This window comes from Xenopus laevis, chromosome 1L (genome assembly GCF_017654675.1).
Source record: "Xenopus laevis strain J_2021 chromosome 1L, Xenopus_laevis_v10.1, whole genome shotgun sequence".
NCBI classification, from domain to species: domain Eukaryota; kingdom Metazoa; phylum Chordata; class Amphibia; order Anura; family Pipidae; genus Xenopus; species Xenopus laevis.
This window is the reverse complement of record NC_054371.1, coordinates 81,360,704-81,385,052: the sequence shown is the minus strand read 5'-3', so window position 1 is coordinate 81,385,052 and position 24,349 is coordinate 81,360,704. Positions and strand designations below refer to the sequence as shown.

At 37.6% G+C, this 24,349-nt stretch overlaps 1 protein-coding gene across 5 annotated transcripts in view; it reads left to right on the top strand.

Moving 5' to 3' along the window:
* Positions 1–18,582, top strand: part of XB5957215.L (melanopsin-B-like L homeolog) — a 59,540-nt gene extending 40,958 nt beyond the window's left edge. For 2 of the 5 annotated variants that reach the window (XM_018254519.2, XM_018254470.2), the window contains exons 8-12: positions 2,073–2,180; positions 3,487–3,690; positions 8,104–8,152; positions 13,209–13,349; positions 16,855–18,582. In XM_018254519.2, coding sequence (XP_018110008.1) covers positions 2,073–2,180; positions 3,487–3,690; positions 8,104–8,152; positions 13,209–13,349; positions 16,855–17,271 — 919 coding nt within the window. In that variant the 3' untranslated portion in view covers positions 17,272–18,582. 5 annotated transcript variants of the gene reach the window in all.
* The last annotated feature ends 5,767 nt before the right edge of the window (positions 18,583–24,349 follow it).

Here is a 24,349-nt window from a genome sequence, read left to right as displayed (position 1 = left end):
AGTGCTTTGTCCAAGATAGGCAGGCAACTGGAGGCAAAGGGTTCATCTGGGCCTCTGGGGGTGAGGATAGGGTTTGCCTGCACCTCCCGATGCTGACAGATCCAGCAGATCCATGTACCAAATCCAGCATGAGGAACAGTGTTTCCCAGTGGTGCAAATTCTTCTGTACATGACCCATATTAATATTGGGCTATTATTTGTTAAATATCATTATTTTCTTATGGAATCTTTGCACTCATTTGTGTGAATGTTTCATTAACAAAATAAGGCCAGTATTATGCAGCAGCTATAATTCCAAACATGTCAACTATCCACATATCATTAGGCTGCTAATAACAGATCTTTATTACATCTCAACATTTAGAGGGGTTATTAAAATTAAAAATAGAGGAAAAAAACAGATTTTTGGATATTTACTATACCTCAATGCTGCAAAAAGCCTGAATCCAAACATTCACCATCTCAGACCTGTAGAGGTCCTGTATAAGTTAAAGGGAGAAGCACCCAAGTTTTTGTGGTCTGCGCTGGGTTTAGCCGAAAATCCAACTTTTTTGGGCTATTAGGACAAAAGCTCTAAAAAAATTACAGTGGTTTGATTTTCCGCTCAATAAAAGTTTTACCGCAATCCGGTTGAATTGAGTGTTTTTATTAATAAATAAGCTAAAATCGGGCATGGAATTTTGGTTGTGGTTTTTTTAATAAAATATGAGATAAATAACCCCCCGTTTTAAAAATCATTATTAGGTTAGCATTCAATGCAAGTACTTGATTAATTATATTGACAAGTATCAGAATAAATGTCCATGACACATAATCAATAGAACCTGATAATGGTTCAGACAGGAGCAGCAGAATGCTGGAATAAAAAAACACATTAAAATTAGACAGAGGGCATGTCTGCAACACTTCATCTGCTGTGCTAAAAATAAGTAGGGATATTGTCATTTTAATACACTTGGGGGTTATTTATCAAAGGTCAAATGTTAGAGTTCATTATACCTTGAATGAACTCAAATAAACTCACAACGCGAATGGTTATTTATTTTAAAAAAAACTTGAATGGAAAAAACTTGATTCTGCGAGTTGAGTTGCGAATCCCGAAAACTCGTATTAATCGTGTTTTCTGCTGGAATAAACTCGAATCGCTTAAATGATTCTAGTTTTCAGGCAAAACCCTACGAAAAAAACTCGAACATCATGGAGGCTATTAGCATCTTCAAATGTTTCAAGGCACCTCCAATTTTCTGCAGAGTGACGCTTTATTTTTTTATCATTCCTGAGTGTGAAGGCACCATATTTATTAGTAATAAGATTAAGTTTAGGGATATGTTAATCTCTAATCTTGTTGGTTCATCTCTGTGGCCGAATACATTGGGTGAAGCATCATTTCTAGGCAAAGCTGTGTGTGCAGTTCCTACTTTGTATTTGCATAGGAACACTGTACCACACCACCACGATTCCTGTATATGTATGTTCATCTCCTGTCCACATGCAGAACTAAACCTTAAAAAACAAATATAGGTAATGCCATATTTTATATACTCAACTAATTGCATCAGCCTAATGTTTCAGAATCTCTACAACAGTAATGATTCAGGTCCCTTTTGCACAGGGGGTCAACACCTTGGATTTTTTTAGGAGTGTCAGTGACACTGCACATGCTCAGTGTGCTTTGGGCAGTTATTAAGAATCTTAGGGGTTGTCACAAATCATTAAGCAGCAGATGTTACAGGTCTGATTATTAAATTCTGATGCAAATTGCGGGGGTTTCCGAGCTGCTGGGTAGTGAGGATTTGAATAAATTTCTATTCAGCCTTGTATTATAACTTTTATATTCTATAAATGCAGTATGTTGTGTGTTAGTCCATAAGCTCAGGTAAGACAGAGAATGTGCTGTGAATCAGCACATTGATTTATCTAAATCATTGAGCTTCCAGTATCTGTGGTTCAAGTGGGCACAGATACACTGGGAATAAATATTGTCGGTAAAATCATGACACACAACATGACAAAACTTGATATTGCAGATATAAAAGATTATATTTAGCTCAGTATAAATCTCTTTTTTTTAGGCATGGTAAATCTTTAACTCCCTATTCCAAGACAGTCCCAGCAGTCATTGCCAAGGCATCTGCGATCTACAATCCAATTATCTATGGAATAATACACCCAAAATACAGGTAAAGTATTTGATATTTGAAGTGCTAAGGTAAGTGCTGTGTTAGGCTAACTGATGTGTCTGCTTGAAAAACAGCCCTGTACATGTTTTGTCTCATATATATATATATGCTATGTACCATAGCCCTATGTACAGGACTGAAGAAAAAAATAGAACATTTATACTAATGAGGATGAAAGCTGATACTGTTGGCAGACCTTCTGCAACATCCCCTTCCTCATGAGTTTTACTTTGCAGAATTCTCCACTGTTGAGAGCTTGACCATATGGCGAGACAGATATTGTCTGCCACATCACTAAGAGAAGGAAATGTGATCAATAACTAAGCATTAAAAAATATAAAATAATTAGCATTATGCATTATGGCCATGAATCATTGCAAAATTCAACAATGGGAAAGTGAGAAATTATTCTTATAAACAACTGTACAGATTAACATGTATAGATGAATAGTGATTAAATTCGGCAGGTACGAACTCGGGGCGAATTTCCGCGATTCACCGCCGGCGAATAAATTTGCAAAACTCCCACTGGCGTAAAAAAATTTGGATGCACGTTGGAAAAGTCGATTGAGTCAAAAACGTCACACATCAACACTATTCAGATGCCCATTGACTTTAACGCCGACGTCAAAATTGATGCAAATTAATGTGGGGATCAAAATTCGAGTTTCGCAAATTTTTTGCCATTTCGCGGGAAATTCATGAATTTTTCAGTGAAGCGAAACGGGAGAAATTCACCCATCACTATAGATGAATAATCCATCTCTTTAGCAATCCACTCCTATACCACTCCTACAACAACAGCAGCACTCTAGGCCAAAAGTGGAGGTTCATTGTTACCCCAGAGTCTTGCTCTGTGCTTTTAAAGAAGCAATTCAAGAACCTCATCTACCACAAAAAGCTTCAAAAGTTATTGTCTTTACCTTAGCCAGGAAGCTTAGAAATCCAAAAATGTGCATACTAAGGTAGTAGGTTGTTAGCCAAGCGGTAATTGTACCAAATAAAAAAAAAAAAAAAAAAAGAAAAGAACGTTCACACGAGCAGCTATGGAATTCGAAGCAGCATTCACCAGATGAAAACTCATTCAAGTGGTATTGATAGAGCATTGACCCTACTTTAATGGGGGCTGCGTGGCAAATCATTTTTGATTTACAGCTTAACGTACCTCTTGACTGCTGGTACAACATCAGCCCTATTGCTTGCAAAAGTGGTGCTTTATCAGTCAAAAAGCTGAAATAATTTAATTAATTACAACAAACAAAATTTGATTTTGGAAATTAAAATATTCAAATATTTTTATTCCTAGGGAAACCATACACAAGACTGTGCCATGTCTCCGTTTCCTAATTAGGGAGCCAAAAAAAGATATTTTTGAGTCTTCAGTAAGAGGTTCCATTTACGGCCGTCAGTCAGCCTCAAGGAAGAAAAATAGCTTCATTTCAACTGTATCCACAGCAGAAACAGTGAGTTCACATATTTGGGACAACACACCTAATGGACATTGGGACAGGTATGTTTGAGATCATTAAACAGTGAGCCTTTTAATTGAGAATTCCCATTGTCAGTCCTGATTGCCTAAACATTCCAGTAGATATTTGGAAATAACACATTTAAATGGATACTGCAATGGTCAGGATTACAGATTTGTCCTGTGTAGAGCAGAATGTATGTGCTTTGGTATTCTAAGATGAATAGTTGACTTAAATAAGTCCCATATCATAAAACATGTATGCTCCTGCCAAGCATATCAATAACTTGACGCTTATCTTAATAGTGACAACTGCATTGTTCTAACAGTGTATAGTAGAGTATTGTGGACCCAGGCAGGAATGGGCAAATTGTAACAACATAGTTGATTCAGTGGTGATTGTCAATTTCCCAGCTGCCCCAAGTCATGTGACTTGTGCTCTGATAAACTTCAATCACTCTTTACTGCTGTACTGCAAGTTGGAGTGATATCACCCCCCACCCTTTCCCCCCCTGCAGCCAAACAATGGGAAAGTAACCAGATAACAGCTCCCTAACACAAGATAACAGCTGCCTGGTAGATCTAAGACCAACACTCAATAGTAAAAACCCATGTCCCACTGAGACTCCTTCAGTTACATTGAGAAGGAAAAACAGCAGCAAGCATTTCTCTCCTAAAGTGCAGGCACAAGTCACATGACATGGGGCAGCTGGGAAATTGACAAAATATCTAGCCCCATGTCAGATTTCAAAATTGAATATAAAAAAATCTGTTTGCTCTTTTGAGAAATGGATTTCAGTGCAGAATTCTGCTGGAGTAGCACTATTAACTGATGCGTTTAGAAAAAAAACCCTGTTTTCCGATGACAGGAACCCTTTAAATGAGAAATTTTGGTAGGCATTCAGAATTTCAAAATTAATTTTACTTTTGAAGAATGAATTATTTACATTGCTCAAAAGATTTCTACTAAATGATAATGTTTCTTTAGATCATAGGAGCATCCTTAATTATGGACTGCTCTGGCAGTATTTGAACATTTTTAATTGGATCCAGCACAGCTATCGTTCCCTTTTGGTGGAATCTTCATTGTCTTATATAATGTGTTTAGCATTAGGCAAGTAGTGTTGCAATTCACTTTGTTATATGACTGCACATTCTACCCTAATACTTTGCTTGTTATCGTGATTTTTTTATTGTTAACCTGTGTTTATAAATGTATTAATAATTGTTGTATATTTTTATTAAGCCAAATATAATAAAATCATGTATGTTTCCTTTTAGAATGCCTTGCAATTAGTTTTTTTTTCCTTTGTCTCATTTGTGTGCTAAGTTGTGTAGTTTTTCAGTAGAGAGTTTTCACACTTTTTTACAGTATACTTTAGCTCCAAACCCAGGTTTTTTATGGATAGCCAGGATCTCAGAAAGAGTAAGGCCCCCACTTCCAACTTAAAGGGATCCTGTCATCGGAAAACATGTTTTTTTTTCAAAACACATCAGTTAATAGTGTTACTCCAGCAGAATTCTGCACTGAAATCCATTTCTCAAAAGAGCAAACAGATTTTTTTATATTCAATTTTGAAATCTGACGTGGGGCTAGACATTTTGTCAATTTCCCAGCTGCCCCTGGTCATGTGACTTGTGCCTGCACTTTAGGAGAGAAATGCTTTCTGGCAGGCTGCTGTTTTTCCTTCTCAATGTAACTGAATGTGTCTCAGTGAGACATGGGTTTTTACTATTGAGTGTTGTTCCTAGATCTACCAGGCAGCTGTTATCTTGTGTTAGGGAGCTGTTATCTGGTTACCATCCCATTGTTCTTTTGTTTGGCTGCTGGGAGGGAAAAGGGAGGGGTGATATCACTCCAACTTGCAGTACAGCAGTAAAGAGTGATTGAAGTTTATCAGAGCACAAGTCACATGACTTGGTGCAGCTGGAAAATTGACAATATGTCTAGCCCCATGTCAGATTTCAAAATTGAATATAAAGAAATCTGTTTGCTCTTTTGAGAAACGGATTTCAGTGCAGAATTCTGCTGGAGCAGCACTATTAACTGATTCATTTTGAAAAAAAATCTTTTTCCCATGACAGTATCCCTTTAATAACATGACGTTTTTAAAAATAATTAGGAAAATGTAGTATCTGAAATTATAAGAAAAAAAGCTTATGAGCTGGGAATAACTTAAGTCGTTTTGGTCAGATCTGGTCAAAGTGTTTGTGAGTATAAAGGGACATGTTAAAGGGATTGTTTGCCTTTAAATTAACTTTTATTATGATGTAGAGAGTTATATTCTGAGACCAGTTGCAACTGGTTTGTGGGGGTTTGAGCTAGTTTATTTAGCTTTTTGTTCAGCAGCTCCCCAGTTTGCAATTTCAGCAATCTGGACTAGGGTGCAAGTTACAGATTGTACAGATATATAGCATTTGTTTACAGATGGGGTCAGTGACCCCAATTTTAAAGCTGGAAAGGGTTAGAAGAAAAATTAAAACATTTCAAAAACTATTTAAAAATGAAGGGCATTTGAAAAGTTGCTTAGAATTAACCATTCTATAACATACTAAAAGTTAACTTAAAGGTGAACCACCCCTTTAGTAGATGTAGTTAGAAATACCATAGAGGCATAGAGGTGGGGCAGTCAAATATTTTTACCTTCCAGTCTGCATTTTCTAGATGTCACTGCACTGTTCACAATCCTCCTCCCTCCTCACTGTCTAATTGTGTAGCCAGTGCATGGGCACAAGGTCCCTCATATTGGCACATATCCAGGATTTTGTGGTGATACAACACTTGCCTTAATAACAGTGTTGCCTGTCTACTTGCAGTGATTGTGAATTCCAAGATGGAAGGGAACAACATTTAAATAATCTATATAGTGTAAGCAATGCATTTGCTTCCCAAGATAACTGAGCAGTATTTTAGTTTGTTTTCATCCAAAAGAATCATATAGCGAGCATATGATTTTTTTCTAGCAGAATATGAAGAATGATTTAAATTTCCAGGAAAGAACTGTTTAAAACACACAGATGAATTAGAGCTCATCTACAAACAAATGCAAGTGCAAGCATAAATCACACAATTGCATGCCTTATACTTCTACTATACTGCCTTATTGTTCTTGTTGCTGTAAGCTTCTTATACTCTAGCCATTTCGGGGCCCAATTTTTTACCTCAAATTTTTCTGGTCCGGTTTTAAAAGGGGAAAACTCTAATTTTTTAAGATTTATTTTACCCAAAGCTGTTGAATCCAAAAATACTCCATCTCAAACCTGCCAAGGTCATGTAGAAGTCAATGGCAGATGTCCCTGAGGTTGCTTCTTGTGATCTGCGCTGAATAATCCGATAATGTCTGGGTTTTCATTCAATAATCCGATAAATATGAATTTTTGCAGAGACAGTTTGATAAAGTCGAGGTTTTTTCGCTCTGACTTTTTCTAGCAGAATTATTGGTAAATGAGTTCAATTCTTGGGTAGGAGTTAGGTTGACTTTGTTTTAATAAAAAAAAAAAATTTCCATTTAAGAGCTATCATGCCTCACAGAAGGACAATTACTGTACTTATTACTTATCAATATTTTACTTTACTGATCTATGTGAAAACTAGAATAATGCTCACAGAGATGCCAGACTTAAGGATAGAACTCCGCTTTATTCCTGGCTGCTCTCTCCACACTATATTTAGTGTATATTTAACTAAACTCCAGAGCAGGTGTTAAAGGTTCGCCATTCACAATGCAATAAAAGCCCCTTGGGGGGGGATTGTAATATTGGTTGCTAATGTAATGTGGATAAATGTTCGCAAAGTGAAAAATTTTGCCTTTGCAAACACTTTGCCCCTCATATAACAGTAGGATACCGATTGCAAATGTTATAGTTTGCGATAATGTAATAAAATTAAGCAATCACAAACCGTTTATTGCGACAAAATATTAAGCAAAAATCCAGAGCAGGTGTTAAAAGTTTGTGATTCACCATGAAATAAAAACATTGAGACGTGAGTGTTGCTCATTGTGAATTTTATTAAATTTCCCCCCCAAGACCTTAAGAATAATTGGTTCCTGCATGTCACTCACAGTCAATGATATTGCATTTTCTGCAACCTAGTAAATAAGGCTCACTAAGTCTAAATAATACATCAAAAACATTGCCTATTTATTGCTATGACTTGTATCTAGATATCACAATGGAATGCAAACACAATTGCACCAGTAGTGGTGGGACAGAATGAAATTGTGTTAAATGCTACAGGTACAGTGAACCCCCCCGTAACAATTTAAAAACAGAACTAATTTGCATATCATTTTACAGAACCTGGTTCTTTGATCTATGTGTCCATTATTTGCTCTATTACCTGGATTCTGCTAAAGAAAATAACTTCAAGCATGGATTTTATTATTTTTTTGTATAAAAATTAAAATGACCATCATCATACTGGTCACAAATTATTTTGTTATTTCTTTGCAGGAAATCCCTTTCTCAGACTATGAGCAATTTGTGTTCTCCCTTATTGCAGGTAAGTCTCTCTATATCACAAAAGCTTTAGTTCTACATAGCATAGGTGATTTGGTGGTAACCAAATTAAGAATTTGTAACATCTGTTTTTTATTCACTTAAACTCTTTAAAATTATGTACATACCAAAAACCAATGGATAGTCATACTCTATGCCATGTTAGAATTGCAAAATGATATAATTTAGCAAACAGAATGCAACAACAGCTATTGAAATTACTGTTGCAATATTGCTATTCTCCTCTTACACTATGTGAATTTTTAATAACCTGGCACATTATAAAAGATTGAAATACCATATACTGTATATAATCAATTCTGGATCTTGGATGTCAGAATACATGTATTCTTGCATGCCAATATGACTGCTCGCTGGGGGTAATAATAGGATTTATTCTAAGGACATCCCTCTCACTTCATTCTGAGAGCCAGAGATACAGGCTTGGTGTTTGTACAAAGCAATAGTCATTCTATGTAGCTCAACAAGAACTCAGCTTGTAAACGGCTAGTATTGTGCTGACAACATTCAAAATATTACAGAGACCAGTTGCAAGATGGCAGTGCAGAGCTCCCTCCAAACCTACCCCAGGCAGGTGCATTTTTTAGCAAAGAGGAGCACCAGCCTGGGGTCTGAGGTTAGCAACTGTAATCATTACAGTGTGGCAGAAAATAGGTCATTAATCACTACAGAGTACCAGCAAACACTCAAAATGCTGGTCATTCTTAACAGATGGGCAACGCAGCTATACATTGCAAAGTCTGATCTTCACTGTACATTTCATTCTGCAGGGCAAAGAATTTTTAGGAAGCACAGATGGAGTTGTTCTACGTAGTTGGATCTGCTCAGCTGACTATACCATTGCTTGGCCACACAGCTTAGTTTTATTTTGTTTTTGTGTTTTCTTTGCATTGTGTTCTGGTTGTTATGTTAGAGCTCAGTTCACTCCAGGCTTTAGAAACATGTTTTATTTTGCATAGCCTTTTTACTCAGTTTTGTTTTTACATTGAACTGTTCCTTTAAGGAACGCAGAAGTCAGCTGACTACCAATCCCTATATCCATAACTAATATGAGAGTGGAACACACAGGCTAAGGGTGAAATAAAATACATGTAATAAACTGGAAAAAAAATCATAATAAGAACAAATATTTGCATCTTATAATGTAATATTCTTTATTAAACAGTTATTTCACTGCAAACTTTGGTTGCACGTAGTGCTTAAAGGTGGCATATTATTGTAATGCAAAAATAACTTTTTCGTTAAGAAGTCTTATTACATATCCTGCACGCTGATGCAAACTATACAATTCACAATCTCTCTTCCATTCTTCTCACCCCTTTCCTTGTTTGCAAAAGTTAAATTAAATTTCTGCAAAGGTAAAATTGTTTGCACAAAAGAATACTTTTTTTTTTTTTTTATTACATTCCATCCAAGCATTTGTTTTTCATCCATGTTCTTTACTTCACTTGTGGGAAAACCACAGCTCCAAAGCCCCGTGTCGGACTTGGGGGGAACCTGGGCTGCCACGTAAGGGCTCCCCAACACCCCCACATGCGATCACTCAAGCCGCAAATTTTCCACATACCTTCTTCTTGCACATCATTTCTTCATGCATTCGGATGGGGGGGAGGTCAGGAAGGAGTGCTGGAGCTGCCGGCAGGGCCCATGAGGTCTCAGCCAGCAGGGCCCATGCCAGCAGGGCCCATGAGGGCTGGGGCCCACCTTTTTTTTTTCCTGGTGTCCTGCAGGCCCATTCCGATCCTGATGATACATCTCTTATCACACTGCAGAACTGGATAACTGGTAGAAAACATCTGTAAAAAATCAACAGTATGTCAGGAACATTGACACAGTACACATTATCAGCTGAATCTAAACATTGGACTCCATATTGTCATTCACACAATGGAAATTTCAAGCCTAAAATACACTGCATACTAAACGTTTGTGAATGAATTCTAGCATTTGTCACATTGATTAGGATAAAGAGAGAACTAAGCCTTCCTATAAGATTAAAAAAATCAGAATATAAATTGCAGCATAGAGAACTTGCTTCTAGCTCTCTTTCCAGTAAGAAGTGTGGATATACTATTTTTTGTGATGACAGGGAACAGCAACAGCTGCTAGCTCCTGGCTAAAAACTGACAGATTTTGTAACACAAGTGCTAGAAATAAATTTGGGCTGGTAAAGAAAGGTTTGTGATTTATTGCTCAAAATATAAGAGATGACATCAAGTTGAATTTAAATTAGGATTGCTGGGAAAGTAATCACATTAAAGGGAAAGCTAAAATGGTATCCAAATACAACCTCTTCTCAGTACCATAACTTTATTTTCTTCTTGGGCCCTAGTGCAAAAATTGGGATTGACATCCCCTGCCCTCAATTATCATGCCTTATATCACCACCAGATTCTTAAACCAAGTACCTCTAGCCATTCATATACCTTAACCTCTGTGTGCATAATTGTGAAGTGTTCACTATTTTAAAATAGATTATTTATGTACATAGGCCCCCTGGATCCCTGAGCCCCAAGGAAGTCAGATGCCTATTTTCTAATACAGCAAATGCCTAAAGGTGGCCATAGACGTAACAATTACGATCTTTCTTGGAAAAGATCTTTCCAAGAAAGATCGTTCGTTTCAATACACACGTGTAGAGCTGAATCGTCAGATATACAGGTAGATATATGGGAAGAAACAATAGAATTCTACCTGTATCTGACGATTCAGCACTAACAATGGGCGATGTTTGGGTCAATTCAAAGGCACCCGATCAAAATTTTCCATCCAGCCCGATCGACGAGCCGACCGATATCCAAGTCTTCTGCCGATATCGGTCGGCTCTTTTTCCACCATACACGCAAAGAATATCGGACGAAAATTCGTTTCGTACGATATTATCTGTGCGTCTATGGCCACCATAAGGCAGTATACTTTGGATGACAGCCCTTTGGTGCTATATATATATATATATATATATATATATATATATATATATATATATATATATATATATATATATATATATATATATGTGTGACCTGTTATCCAGAATGCTCGGGACCTGGGGTTTACTGGATAATGGATCTTTCCGTAATTTGGATCTTCATACCTTAAGTCTATCATGTAAAGAAAATCATGTAAACATTAAAAAACCCAATAGGATGGGTTAGCATCCAATAAGGATTCATTATATCATAGTTTGGATCAAGTACAATGTACTGTTTTATTACAGAGAAAAAATGAAATCATTTTTAAAAATTTGGATTCATTTTATAAAGAAGAGTCCTTGGGAGATGGCCATTCTGTAATTCAGAGCTTTCTGGATACCGGGTTTCCGGATAATGGATCCCATACCTGTGTATACAGTATATAACAAATGTTCTCTGCATTGAGGATAGGATGAGGAGAGTGCCACTGCCTAGGGCAGCTGCACCTATAACTACAGCACTGAGTGCATTCATTAACACTACATATCTATAGAAATAAGTCAAATCAACTGGACTTGCTGTGTTTTTCATGAAGACGTTTCAACAGTCATCCAACTGGCTTTCTCAATTCAGAATAACTTGTACATAGGATCTTGCTTCGCTATATATGCTCTGGAATGTTGCTCCAATCAGCATAATCTGTTTATCATAATCCACAAAAGTTAGGTGTTGATTGTATTAGCAAAATTGGATCTTTGATGTGTTTTTAAACCTACCAGGGAGAGGTGCCAAAACAGCATTGTATGTGGCAGACAATAGGGGGCACATTTACTTAGGGTCGAATATCGAGGGTTAATTTGCAGTACTTCGACTATCGAATTTTTAGTTCAAACCGTTCGAGTCGAAGTAGTCAATTCGATGGTTGAAGTAGCCAAAAAAAACATTTGAAATCTGAAGTTTTTTTCCTTCTAATCCTTCACTCGAGCTAAGTAAATGTGCCCCTAGATGTCGCACCCCCTGCCTCTATTCAAACTTGGTTTTTCAGTTTTTACATATATGGCTTCTTTAACACCTCTTTTGAACCAAAAATGAAAAACATAGTTTGAATAGAGGCGGGGGGGGGGTTGCGACATCTATTGGAACAGAAGTTCCAGTATTTTGGTCTGTGAGGACCTCCATAGGAATGCCAGTGCAGGTAAACATATAGAATAGCTGCCTATTGATACGTTTGGAGGCGGTATTTTTTAAAGTGACTTCCTCAGGGTACTGGGTACCATAATCTAGGACCACAAGAATATACTGAGGTCCTCAGGCTGACTTTATCAGAAGCTCTACTAAATCCATTGCAATTCTTTAAATGGGACCTCAGTGATAGGCAATGGCACTAGAGGGCTGTGGAAGTAAGACACTGGGGCAGACAGCTGGCATTTCAGGCTAGCGTCACAATAATAAATAAATAAAGTCGCAAAAATACCTGGCCAGTAAAATCTTTGCAATATTCGCTGGTCGCAGGTGACCACAACATTCGCCAATAGGATTGGGGTACTATTAACTGCTCTGTCACCACACCCTGGACTTTATCAAACCGATAAAGCAAATCCTGTCTAACCAAAAACATGGGGATAAACATTCGCAGCACCAGGTTCTTGTGGTTCATCATTAATTACTTTAACATTTTCCCCGGCCTTGGACAGTGTAGGATCCCTCATCTGGGATGTTCCAAAGTAATAACATTATTATTATTGTTAACATCTATAATTTTAACTTTTTTTTTATTGAAGGACTTTTCAAAAGGCTTTTGTTGGATATTTAACATGAGACTGAGATGAACTGAAGCTAGGCAACTTTTGAAACAAGACATTGTATACCATGCCCTGATCTCCAGTTTCTATACTTAGTTATTCACAGGCATGCTCCAGAACCACCTAAAGCCCCCAAAACTATCTAGTAGGCCATGCCACTGTTGGAGATCAGGACTGCAGACTATCCTTCCAAATTAGGGACAGCTAGGAGGTATGACTATGGCTAAATAAGCATACAGTACATTGTTATATTCACCTTCTCATAATGGCTCATAATATTGGTATTGCGAATATTAAATTGTATAGCTTGTTTGCTCATATTTAGGTACTGACTGACGTGAAGCTGGATTCAATTTTCAGAAGTGGTAGTTTTCAAAGAAGCAACTCCTTTTCAAGCAGTCACAAACAAGCACAAAAAAGAGAGTTATTGAAAGCTTGGAGCTGCAACGTTTTACCCAAAGAAAAGGTACATAAAAATAAACTGTTGGACATAGTGACAAAAAAAGAGGGGCAACTGTCACAGAGCCTAATAATTATTTGCCCATAAACAGCCAGGATTGCTGTAGAATATTTGTACATAATTTTAATTTCCATCCCATACTATTAAGTTAGACTAGTGTCGATTATTACAAAATCAGACCACATATAATCATGCATTGCAACATTTCCATTTAAAGAATAAGACTTATGAAATATCCATAATGCAGGGATGCACAAAATTCAGTGAGACTGCAGAAAGTTAGCTGGTGTGCATAATTAAATATTAGATTTCCTCCTAGACACATACATTTACTATAACAGCATAAATAACCATTGATTATTTGGTTTGTGGGTCCTAAAAATAATTATCTGAGAGGCCCATTATTTTCTATTTATGCCCTTGGCATATTCCATTTTTATGTGCATGTGTGGCTGTGCATGTTTGAGTGTACCATGTCCTTGGTACTTGTAATTATTTATAATGAGTCCGTGTCCAACAGTTTCAGAGAACACAATTTGTCAGGTTGTATCAGCACAGTTTTTTTTGTTTCTTTAATTTTTTTAATAAAGCATTCCTTGGGATTCATTAAACCCAATTATTGTCATATCCAGGCACATGGAAAGATACATCATGAGGACTACTTTATAATATAAATATTAATAAATTATATATATATATATATATATATATATATATATATATATATATATATATATATATATATATCGGGCGACTTCGGAAAACGAAGCCCCGCAAATGCAATCCTGTTGGTGGTTTTTCATTATAGCCGGTGGGAAGGTAGGGGAAGGCAGTTCCAGGAGATTGTCGCCCCGAAGATGCAGGGCCGTTCCTGCCATGAGACAAGGTGAGCACCTTGCCTCAGGTGGCAGTGAACGGAAGTTACAAGGGGTGGCAAAAAGCTCTGCTCGGCTCTGCTAGTGCAGAAAGCGCAGTCGGCTCCACCGCTAAACTTTTAAGCGTGGAGCAGGAGAGGGGGGCAGCATAAGGGTTGCTGCCTCAGGCGGCAGCAGCAGGGTTGCTGCCTCAGGCGGCAGCAGCCCGTGGATCGCCCCTGCGAAGAAGAGGCTATTTGTCGCCGGGGTGACTAATCTCCCCGAATCTGCCCGTGTGCCCGTACCCTTAAGCCTTTTTTTAACACAATCACTTCATTTCAGCGGCTCAAAAGCAATTGGACAATTGACTCAAAGGCTATTTCATGTGCAGGTGTGGGCAATTCCTTTATGTCATTATCGTACATAACTGTATGTATGTATTTATATTTATCAGCCCCTTTTTCTCATAGTACATGAATTATTACAGATAATGTCTAAAATCCTTTCATTCCTTCAGCCCTATTACACATACTGCATAAGTCATAAAGCAAAAAAAGATGTCAGTCTTTCTGACCAAAAGAGTATAGAGGCATGTAAACTATTCTTTAGGACAGTAGCTCACACTAGATACACAGCATGCCGGAAATTGCAAATAAACATAACTTGTTAACATTTACACTTCACAAGGGCCACAGGCAGTAGCACTTCCACAGGACACAAACTTCCAATTCACAGTTTCCTTATACTTGCACACTGTCAGGGGGGATACATTTTCTGGTTCCTCCAGTGTCCTCTCTCACTCTCACCCTCAAGTGTCCTACTAGGGGTCCAGTCAACACTCCCCCCCCTACTTCCAGGACCTTGCCCAGACACCCCAGATGCTTCCAGTGGGGCTCTCACACCCATCACTGTTTTTTTCTTCCTGTGCTCTACCTATCCACTCCAACCCTAATTGGGTCACTATACCCACTTACTCCTTGTTGGGGCTATAGCTGCCCATGCTAACTATTTCTCACCTCACACTATATTGTGCTATGACACAAGCTAGGCCTCTCATTAGCTGAATTCAGTACCTCTCCCTGTGGACTGCCTCCACTGCTTCAGTGACTTCCTGCCTGCCAATCTTCCAATGACGCATTCCTCCCATTTCCTCAGGAGCCTCCCCTTTTATAACTTCTCAGTTCCCACCCTCTTGGAACTTTCTCCCAACTCTTATGAAACTATTACTTACTAGCTCCCTCCAGTGGCCAACCCAATTATCCATTAACATTTTTACCCCCTTTACAGGTAGTTATTTGAGTAAAGGTACCAGGAAATATACCTCTTCATCCAAAAAGAAAATATGAAGATACTGTAACATTATCCCAATAAGTAAAAATACATGACACAAGTCAGACACAAGTACAAAGTTTGTATTTTCATTATGGTATTTCTTTATTTAATTATAACATTTTTTTTAATTTTTAATGTAATATTTAATTTTTTTGCTTGAGGAAAAACCAGTGTGCATTGTATGCTATAAAACTTTTTAACTTTTGCCATAAAAAGTCACCTTCAAGCAACTCTGATTTGATTGCAATTTTGCCAGATCTGGCTAGGGTTGGGGACTTTCTTAAGCTTTATTGCCTAGCGTATCAGCTCAAGCTAATTTGCATAGAGCTGGAAATTTAAAGTTGAATGGACCTCTTTCTGTTAAATGTTGCATCTAATACATTACAACTAGACATGTCCAGGGAACCTTAATAAAGTCAATAGAGTTGTTTTAATGCCCTACACCAGCGTTTTTGAAACTTAACAGTTTTCCCACTCACAAAATATGATGCAAATAACTGAAGATTAAGGAAGATATATGCACTCCATTGCACTTCGCCTGGTCTGAGCTTGGCAAAAGAGGTAATGTTCAGTAAAATCCACATTTTACTGAATTTGCGGCGTAACGTCCATTCACCAGAGCGAAAAGTCGCCTAGTGATAGAGTGCATCTGCTAACGTCTATCTCCTTTGCTAGCAAAGTGACGCCTGCGCCTGTTAGTAAATCGGCGAAGTCCCTGCGGTAATGCTGGCGAATTATTGCCAGTGTTAGTCACTTTGCACTTTAGTAAATCTGCCCCAAGGAGTCATTACCAACCACAAGTTCAAAGAGTAAAGTGCCATTTTGAGAGAAATAACTGTGTTTTTAATGTTTTTTCCCAGAATTGCAGTGTCACTGCAGTTGTTAGGGAGATTTGTGTCTGATAGAAATGCATCCGATGCATCATAGTGATGCCTGCATATGATTCTTTTGCGGCGTCTGTGCTGCACCTACTGATGCAAGGCACGAGGGATCCCTGGAACTACTGCCTGTACTGCCAGAATGCATGGCCCTGCAGCAGTCATTAATGACCCAGCAGGCTCCATATTTATTATGAACTGAACCACAAAACCAGAATTAAACTCACATGTGGTTTTACAACAAAATTTATCATTTAAGCCACTTGAAATGCAATTTAAACATGTAAGTGCCCTGCTTCTCAGTGTTTTCTATAATTTGTGTGGTCCCTGTCTTTAATGTACTTTGAATAGGCTTTGTTTATAGATCAGGAAAGCAATATTTAAAGTACATTTGTGACTGGTATATACAACTTGTAAAATGTATTGTTTTTTTTTGTTCCAACATAGGATCCAAATTCATCACATACACTGGAACAGACGTTAACATGGCCAGATGATCCAAGCCCAAAGGAAATTCTTTTGCCCAGTTCCCTGAAATCAGTTACCTATCCCATTGGCTTGGAATCCATAGTTAAAGATGAACATACAAATAATTCCTGTGTAAGAAATCATAGAGTTGATAAAAGTGGAGGTCTGGACTGGATTATTAATGCTACCTTACCTCGAATTGTCATCATTCCTACCTCAGAGAGCAACATCTCTGAAACCAAAGAAGAACATGACAATAATTCTGAGGAAAAAAGTAAAAGAACAGAGGAAGAGGAAGATTTCTTTAACTTTCATGTTGACACAAGTCTGTTAAATTTGGAAGGACTTAATTCATCTACAGACCTATATGAAGTAGTTGAAAGGTTCCTTTCCTAAAGGAAGCAGGGGAAAAAAAATATGTTAACTGTTCACATCTGCTATAAATAAAGCATATGCAATAGATATGGCACACAGTTATATATTTGAATTAATTAGTAATAGTGAAGCCACTTTAAACAGATGTTTGCCTTAAAATTTTACTGTTAGTATAAGGTGGACTACTCTATTCAGTAGGCAGTTGTTCATTGTTTTCTATTCTGCTTTTTTTATTATTTAAGGTTTATTATTATTATTTGTTCTGTAGCTCTTCATCTTGGAATTTAAGGAGGAAAAGTGACAACGTTTGCACTAGGTCCAGCCCACATCACATAATCAGCAGGCAGCATTACTGGTAACCTGTTTGAAAACAATGATTTAACTGGTTGCTGTGAATTACTAGACCTAATGTTAATTTTATTACAATGGGTGCTCAATCCCAACATTTTCTAACAAAGAGTGGAAGGATAAATATAAGAGAGTCTGAATAGAAAGATCATTAATAAAAAGAAAGGAAAACAATAAAAATCTAGACTCAGAATGAATCTGCTTTCTGATTGCTTACCATTGCTGTCCAAGATGACAAGATGCATTTTAAAGGTCAATGAAGTCCCCTTTTAATGATTTGCATACAGGGTAGGACTGTGCCAGGGGGACACTGAGAAAAAAATGGTGGTCCCCCTGCCCTTGTGGGCCCCGACTGCTCCCAGCTGCTAGACCCATAGCTCCTTCTGACTTCCCCGTCACAACATGAAGAAATAATGTGCGTTGAAGATGTTACGAAAGGGGGACAGAGGAAGATTTGTGGCTGGGGCCCATGGGGGTGGCTGAGGGGGTGTGTGTGGGCCCCAGTGGGCCCAGATCCCCCAGTCCAACGATGTACAGGTAAACTATAGTTTGAAAAAAGGATGCCTTCTTTTTGCCGAAATTCTTCAAAGATCTATAATCCTGGGTAACATTAGCTTCAGCATGTTCGCCACCCTCTATAACTAAGGCATGCATAAGCTATTCATGTGAGCCATGTGTCATCACTGAAGCCAACGCTGTACAGGTAGACTATAGTATAAAAAAAGATGCCTTATTTTGCCAAAATTATTTCCCAGATCCATCATCTTGGGTAACATTAGCTGACTAAGGCATACAAAAGCTATCCATGTGAGCCATGTGTCATCATTGAAGCCAAATCCATCGCTAACAAAATCTAAGATGATGGCCACAACCCTCTGAAGACGAGGTCATTATGATGCACCTTTAATTTATGTGAAGTAAAAGGTGATGAAATGGGGAAATTCCTGAAAGGTGTCAAATGTTAGGCACCCCGCCAGCGACTGTAATAATTATAATCACTGGCGAAAATGGCACCAACCTGGGTACTTCTGTAGAGAACCCCTTGATGGTCTTGATCATCTCTTCTTCTTTCTTTACATCAGGTGCCGTAGAAGAAGGAAGAAAAAGATCACAATATGGTGCTCTTAAAAAAAAAAGTACAACAAGGCCAGTGCAGTTTTCGGAAAACATCAACACCTGCGGGTGATATCAGGTAAATTATTATAATCACTGGGGAATGCCTAACATTAGGCAACTCCCAGTCATTTTAACATTTCCTTTTCCTTTAAACATAGTAATTACAGAGGAATGGGGTTGCCCCATAATGAATCCAAATACTTCATTACAAACCTTGACTTTACTTACTACTAAACGGAAGACCAGCTGCAAATAGTCTTAGAATATAATTTGTCTGCATCATGCTAATAGATCTTTCTAAGATAAACATTAGGATCAAAAACATTTTATTATCATATTAAACTAGCTTTTATAATTTACAACCCATTCTACAAATGCATTGCTATTTTTTCCTTCAACAGGATCACTAAATTCTTGGAATTTTATTTTTAATATACATGAAGGCTCATTAACTAGGGCAAGATGGAGGCTGCAAAAATGCACAATACTATAATTTTTACCAGTAAAGTAGCAATTTTCATTGTAATAGCTGATGCTCCTAAAATATTGTAATTTGCACAAATTTAGCGTCTATATTGGTAAACAGCATTGTATGTATGTGAATGTTTACAGTCAGCGATGTTCACAGTGCAGTATTAGGGCTTTCACACATGCACTTTTTAAACTTGGGTATATTTATCTTAAAGAGCTCTGTGTGTAAAAATAAAGGCCCTGCTTTGAACAAAGCTAAGAGTGTTATAAACTAGGTACAGTAAAGTTATTTAACTCTCAGAATTGCTCATTTATTAAAGCCCAAACACAGTGCTAGAGCACTAAAGACATGGGAGCAGATTTAGTAACGTGCGAAATGGCGACAATTCGTTGGTGACAAGTCGCCAGCGTTATCGCGTTCAGGCACTTTTTTTTGATTTACTGACGGGCGCAGGCGTCACTTCGCTAGCGAAAGAGACAGACGCTAGCGGTCATTCGCACTCTATCGACAGGAGAAGTTTTGCTCTGGCGAATGGACGTTATTCCACAAATTCACTAAGATGCGGATTTTACTGAACGTTACCTCTTTCGCCAGACTTGCCTTCGCCAGCTCAGACCAGGCTTAGATCTTCCTCAATCTGCTGTTACTTACATCCTATTTTTAGTGTAAATAAAAAAAGTCCCAAAAAACGCTGTCGTCTTTGCCTTTTTGTGATAGCTTGCAAAAGTCCTTAAAAATTTTTTGGGTAACCGGGTTCCCCCATACATTTTCTAACATATGGAACATATACTATACAGTGGGCTCATGTGTAGGCATTATAACAACTCTATTTAATTTATTAAGGTTCCCTGGACTTGTGTAATGTAATATATTTTCTGCAACATATACGTCCATTCAACTTTATAATTTCCTGCCGTATGCAAATTAGCCTGAACGAAGACCTCTAACAAAGTAACGCTAGGCATAATTGAACGCTAGCGCATCTTCCTTTTGATTGCTGAAGTAACTGTAGCGAAAATTTGACGCCCTGGGTGCAACTTCACATTTTAGTAAATTAGCGTTGCCTGAACGAATTTACGCATGGCAAATTTTCGCAGGTTAGTAAATTATAGTTCCTCTTTGCACCTTTTGCCATTGAGTGCACAGATGCAGAGCACAGTTCTGTGGGTGCAATGTAGCTTTATACTCCTACATATGCTGTAGGAGCCCTGTACTGAACTCCTCCTATCCATGAGAAATGTGCTCCATTCTGAAATGTACATAATTGCAGCTATGGGTGTTAAATTCAAGTCAAGGTGCACTTATTTTTTTGTACTTTGCACCTTGTCTTATGAATCATCTATGAGTCTATGGGCTCACACAGGCAATCTTACAAACACAAGGTAAGATCTGTATCAAAACAGAATAGATGGTGGTTGCATTTTAATGTTGTAATGCGGGTACAATAGTAATTAAAATAAACTGAAATATGCTCAGGTAGCATGCAAAGGAGAACTAAAGCGTAACTAAAAAAAAGTAGGCTAGAAATGTTGTACATTGTGTTTTGGCCTTCTGTACCAGCCCAAGGCAACCACAGCCCTTTAGCAGTAAAGATCTGTGTCTGCAAAGATGCCCCAGTAGCTCCCCATCTTCTTTTCTGTTGATTCTCTGCACATGCTCTGTTCTGCTGTCACTTACCTGAGCTTAGGGAAGACTCACAATATACAGTATATACAGAATAGAAATGTCACAATATAAGTCTAAATATTACTTAATACAGATAATTACTTCAGGTCAGCTCAGAACCAATGTAATTATCATTAGAATTTAATAATCCAGCCTTATAGCATCATCTTATATTATGGACAAACCTCCTTTTCTGCTTGATGATTTGCAATGACCCCTAAGCTTAGCTTTTCAACAGCTGCTCAGAGCCCACTTTCCAAGATGTTTCCCCTGTTTGAAGTCCTGGATCATTGCTGCTATTGAGAAGCTGAAACTTTAGGCTGTTGCACTAAGTTCAGTATGTAAAATATGGCATTTTTTAACCACATTTTTAGGGTTTAGTTCTCCTTTGTGTGGAAGTGGAATGCTGTCCTTAGAACAAAAAGTCTGCTTTTGGCTGGAAATTTAAAAACGCAGTGCTATTTTGGGAACTATGTTAAACTCTGCTGCTGAAATGGTTACCGTATTTTACTTATGGCAGGGTTTCTAGATATATTCTCAGAATCAGTGGTACTAACCCTCAAGACAAAGCAAAATACCCTCTTTCTGAATGGCTCATTAACATGAGTTTCTTCAAATGCCTATGATTGTTATTGAAAGTGATACAGATAAGGAAAAGTCAATATAAATAGATGCATTAAACTTCTAAACAATATAGAGAATATGCCATGTGTACCATGAGCCTTATTAGTGACAGAAAGTACAAGTCTGAGTAAAACATTATACAATATTTTAGCAACGGGGGTAATAATTTAATGACAGTACCCCTTTAAGATCACTAGTATATATTTGCAAACTTTTGAAATGACATATCAGTGTCCCAACCAATTAACCTTACAATAAAGATAGGACTGGCAACATCCAGGCGGTAAATAATTTCCCTTAGCTCGCATAAACCTGGCACGAGGGTTGAATTATTATAGTCAATGTCATTTTGTCTTTTGTCTTAACTAATAGCCATCAGTGTTGATAAAACTGAGAGATGGATTTCTCTCTATACAGAAGTAGCTAGCTTTTTTTTTTTTTTTTTAAATAAAAATATACATTTTCATTTTGTTGACTATAGGCCCTTATTGTTGCTGTCTTTGATTCAAAAAAAGAAAGCTGTAAGGTTTATATTCTGTATAGTATATCTGTAAATGCACTTTTATTAGAAGTTGGTTGAATATTTTATAATTATAATATTGTGTATTCTGTTTCACCAAGGCAATGGCATAAACACAAATGTATTTATTTAACATGATAAAACTGTATGTGCAGAACCAACTACCTTACTATTTTTATACAGTGTATATGTTATGTATGTCACTCCTGTCAGCAGTATATTTAAAAAAAACAAAGATTTAAAATAACAAAACAAGGATATCAAAGTACTGTACTTCCAATAATGTGGCCTTCATAGACACAGCCACACAAATATGAGGCATGTGCAGTATATTCTACTTTTTCACCTGTATTTAATGACATTTTTAATAACAACAAAACTACATCTATTCATTCTATTTCAAGTGGGTCAAGTAGCCATTTTGTTGCTTAAATGTAGTATTGTCAGAAACGTATTCATCCACTCAAAGGAAAATCATTGCAAATTTAATGGAATAGCATCACATGGACATGGAGAATAAACACCTTTGTATTTTTAATAGATTTTCTTAGAATTATTTTCCACCCAAATACATTTGTGTTTGCATTTTTATACAATATAGGTGAAAAGTCTGTGGCACAATGCAACAAATATTTTACCTCAATTCACCTAAAAATGGAATAAAGAAACTATAGATGGAGCATGTGTTTTTTTTTTAAATGTTTATTTATTTCCAACATTCAGCAAAAATATTTGTGTACAGACATTACATTAAAGAAGATTTGTATTAAGCCTTACATTGGTTTATTCTTATTTATTGTACCCCATGGCGAAACACTTTAAGACAGGGCAGAATTAGTTAAAGAAAGAAAAGTAAAGTAGAGTAAAGAAAAGAAAGAGAAAGAAATAGAAATAAGCATAAAGTAGAAGGGGGAGGAACTGGATTTTTTTATACATCAGCAAAACATTTTGAATACATAGGGTCCCCGCACACAGTTAACCTGGGCAATAAACAGTATTTACCCCCTATCAAGGAACACTGGCACAACCACAGAGAGTCAAGCCAATCAAGCTCTGGGATTGGCAAAGATTGCTTCCTGTTTGTATAGGATTCATTTTTTAAAATCCATAGTGTCCAGATATTGGTGAACTTTGAGGGGCATCCTCTGGCTGTATAGATTTGTTCCAAAACCGGGATTGGCTGTTCCAGAAGTTAAGAGTTGGAGGTTATTGTTCCTTCCATTTAATAGCTTTTGCTTTCTTAGCTTGAAAAAGTAGGAAGATGAGCAGAATTTTTTCCGAACCTGAGATCACTGTGTCTCTTAGGAAGTTAAGAAGTAAGGCCATTAGTTGAGAGAGATAGTCAGCAATTTCTGATCAATAGGCCTGTATCAGAGGGCAAGTCCACACCATATGGTAAAAGTCCACCTTAGTGCTCTTACACCTATTACATAGGTCAGGAATAGGGATGTAGCGAACTGTTCTGCTGCGAACTAGTTCGCGCGAACTTCGACCGTTCGCGTCCGCCGAATGTTCGCGAACGTTTGGGAGTTCGCGAACATTTTGAGTTCGCGTTCGATTCGAATACAAGTCGTTTGACCATTCGACCATTCGAATTCCTTCGACCGCTAAAATCGAACGATTTCCATTCGTTCGAACGATTGTAAGCATTCGATTCAATGAAAAGCATTCGATCGAATGGCTTCGATCGTTCGATTCGAATGAAAATCCTTCGATCGAATGATCAAAATCCTTCGATCGTTCGAATCGAACGATTTTAGCGGGTGTTCGAAGTTCGCGAACTGTCCGCGAACGTTCGAATTTTTTGCCGGTGTTCGCGAACGGCGTTCGCGAACACCAAATCGGCAGTTCGCTACATCCCTAGTCAGGAAACGCTGGGTTAATTTTGTGCAAGAGATATGGAGTGAAATATGCACAGTGAAGGTATTTAAACTGTATTAGCCTGTCCTGGGATCTAATTAAAGGGTGTAGAGAGTCCGACAAAATACTTTCCCACTGTTCTGTTGTCAGATCTGGTATGTTTAAAGTCCATTTGTTGTACAGTTCCAAACTGGTTGCGTGTTTACCTTCCCGCAGCTGATTGTAAATGCTTGATAGGGTTTTTTTAAGATTCTCTTTCTCTTTAAGATTCAGTTCCAAACTGGTTGCGTGTTTACCATCCCGCAGCTGATTGTAAATGGTTGATAGGGGTTTTTTAAGATTCTCTTTCCGAACCAAGTCCTCCAAAGGTGATGTTTGTATTTGAGGGATTCCTGCATGAAATTGTTGAGAGAGGGCATGCTGAAGGTAGCGAAAAAGCATCCTATTAGGCAGGTTGAATTTGTCCTTTAGCTGCTGATAGGTAAGCAAAACGT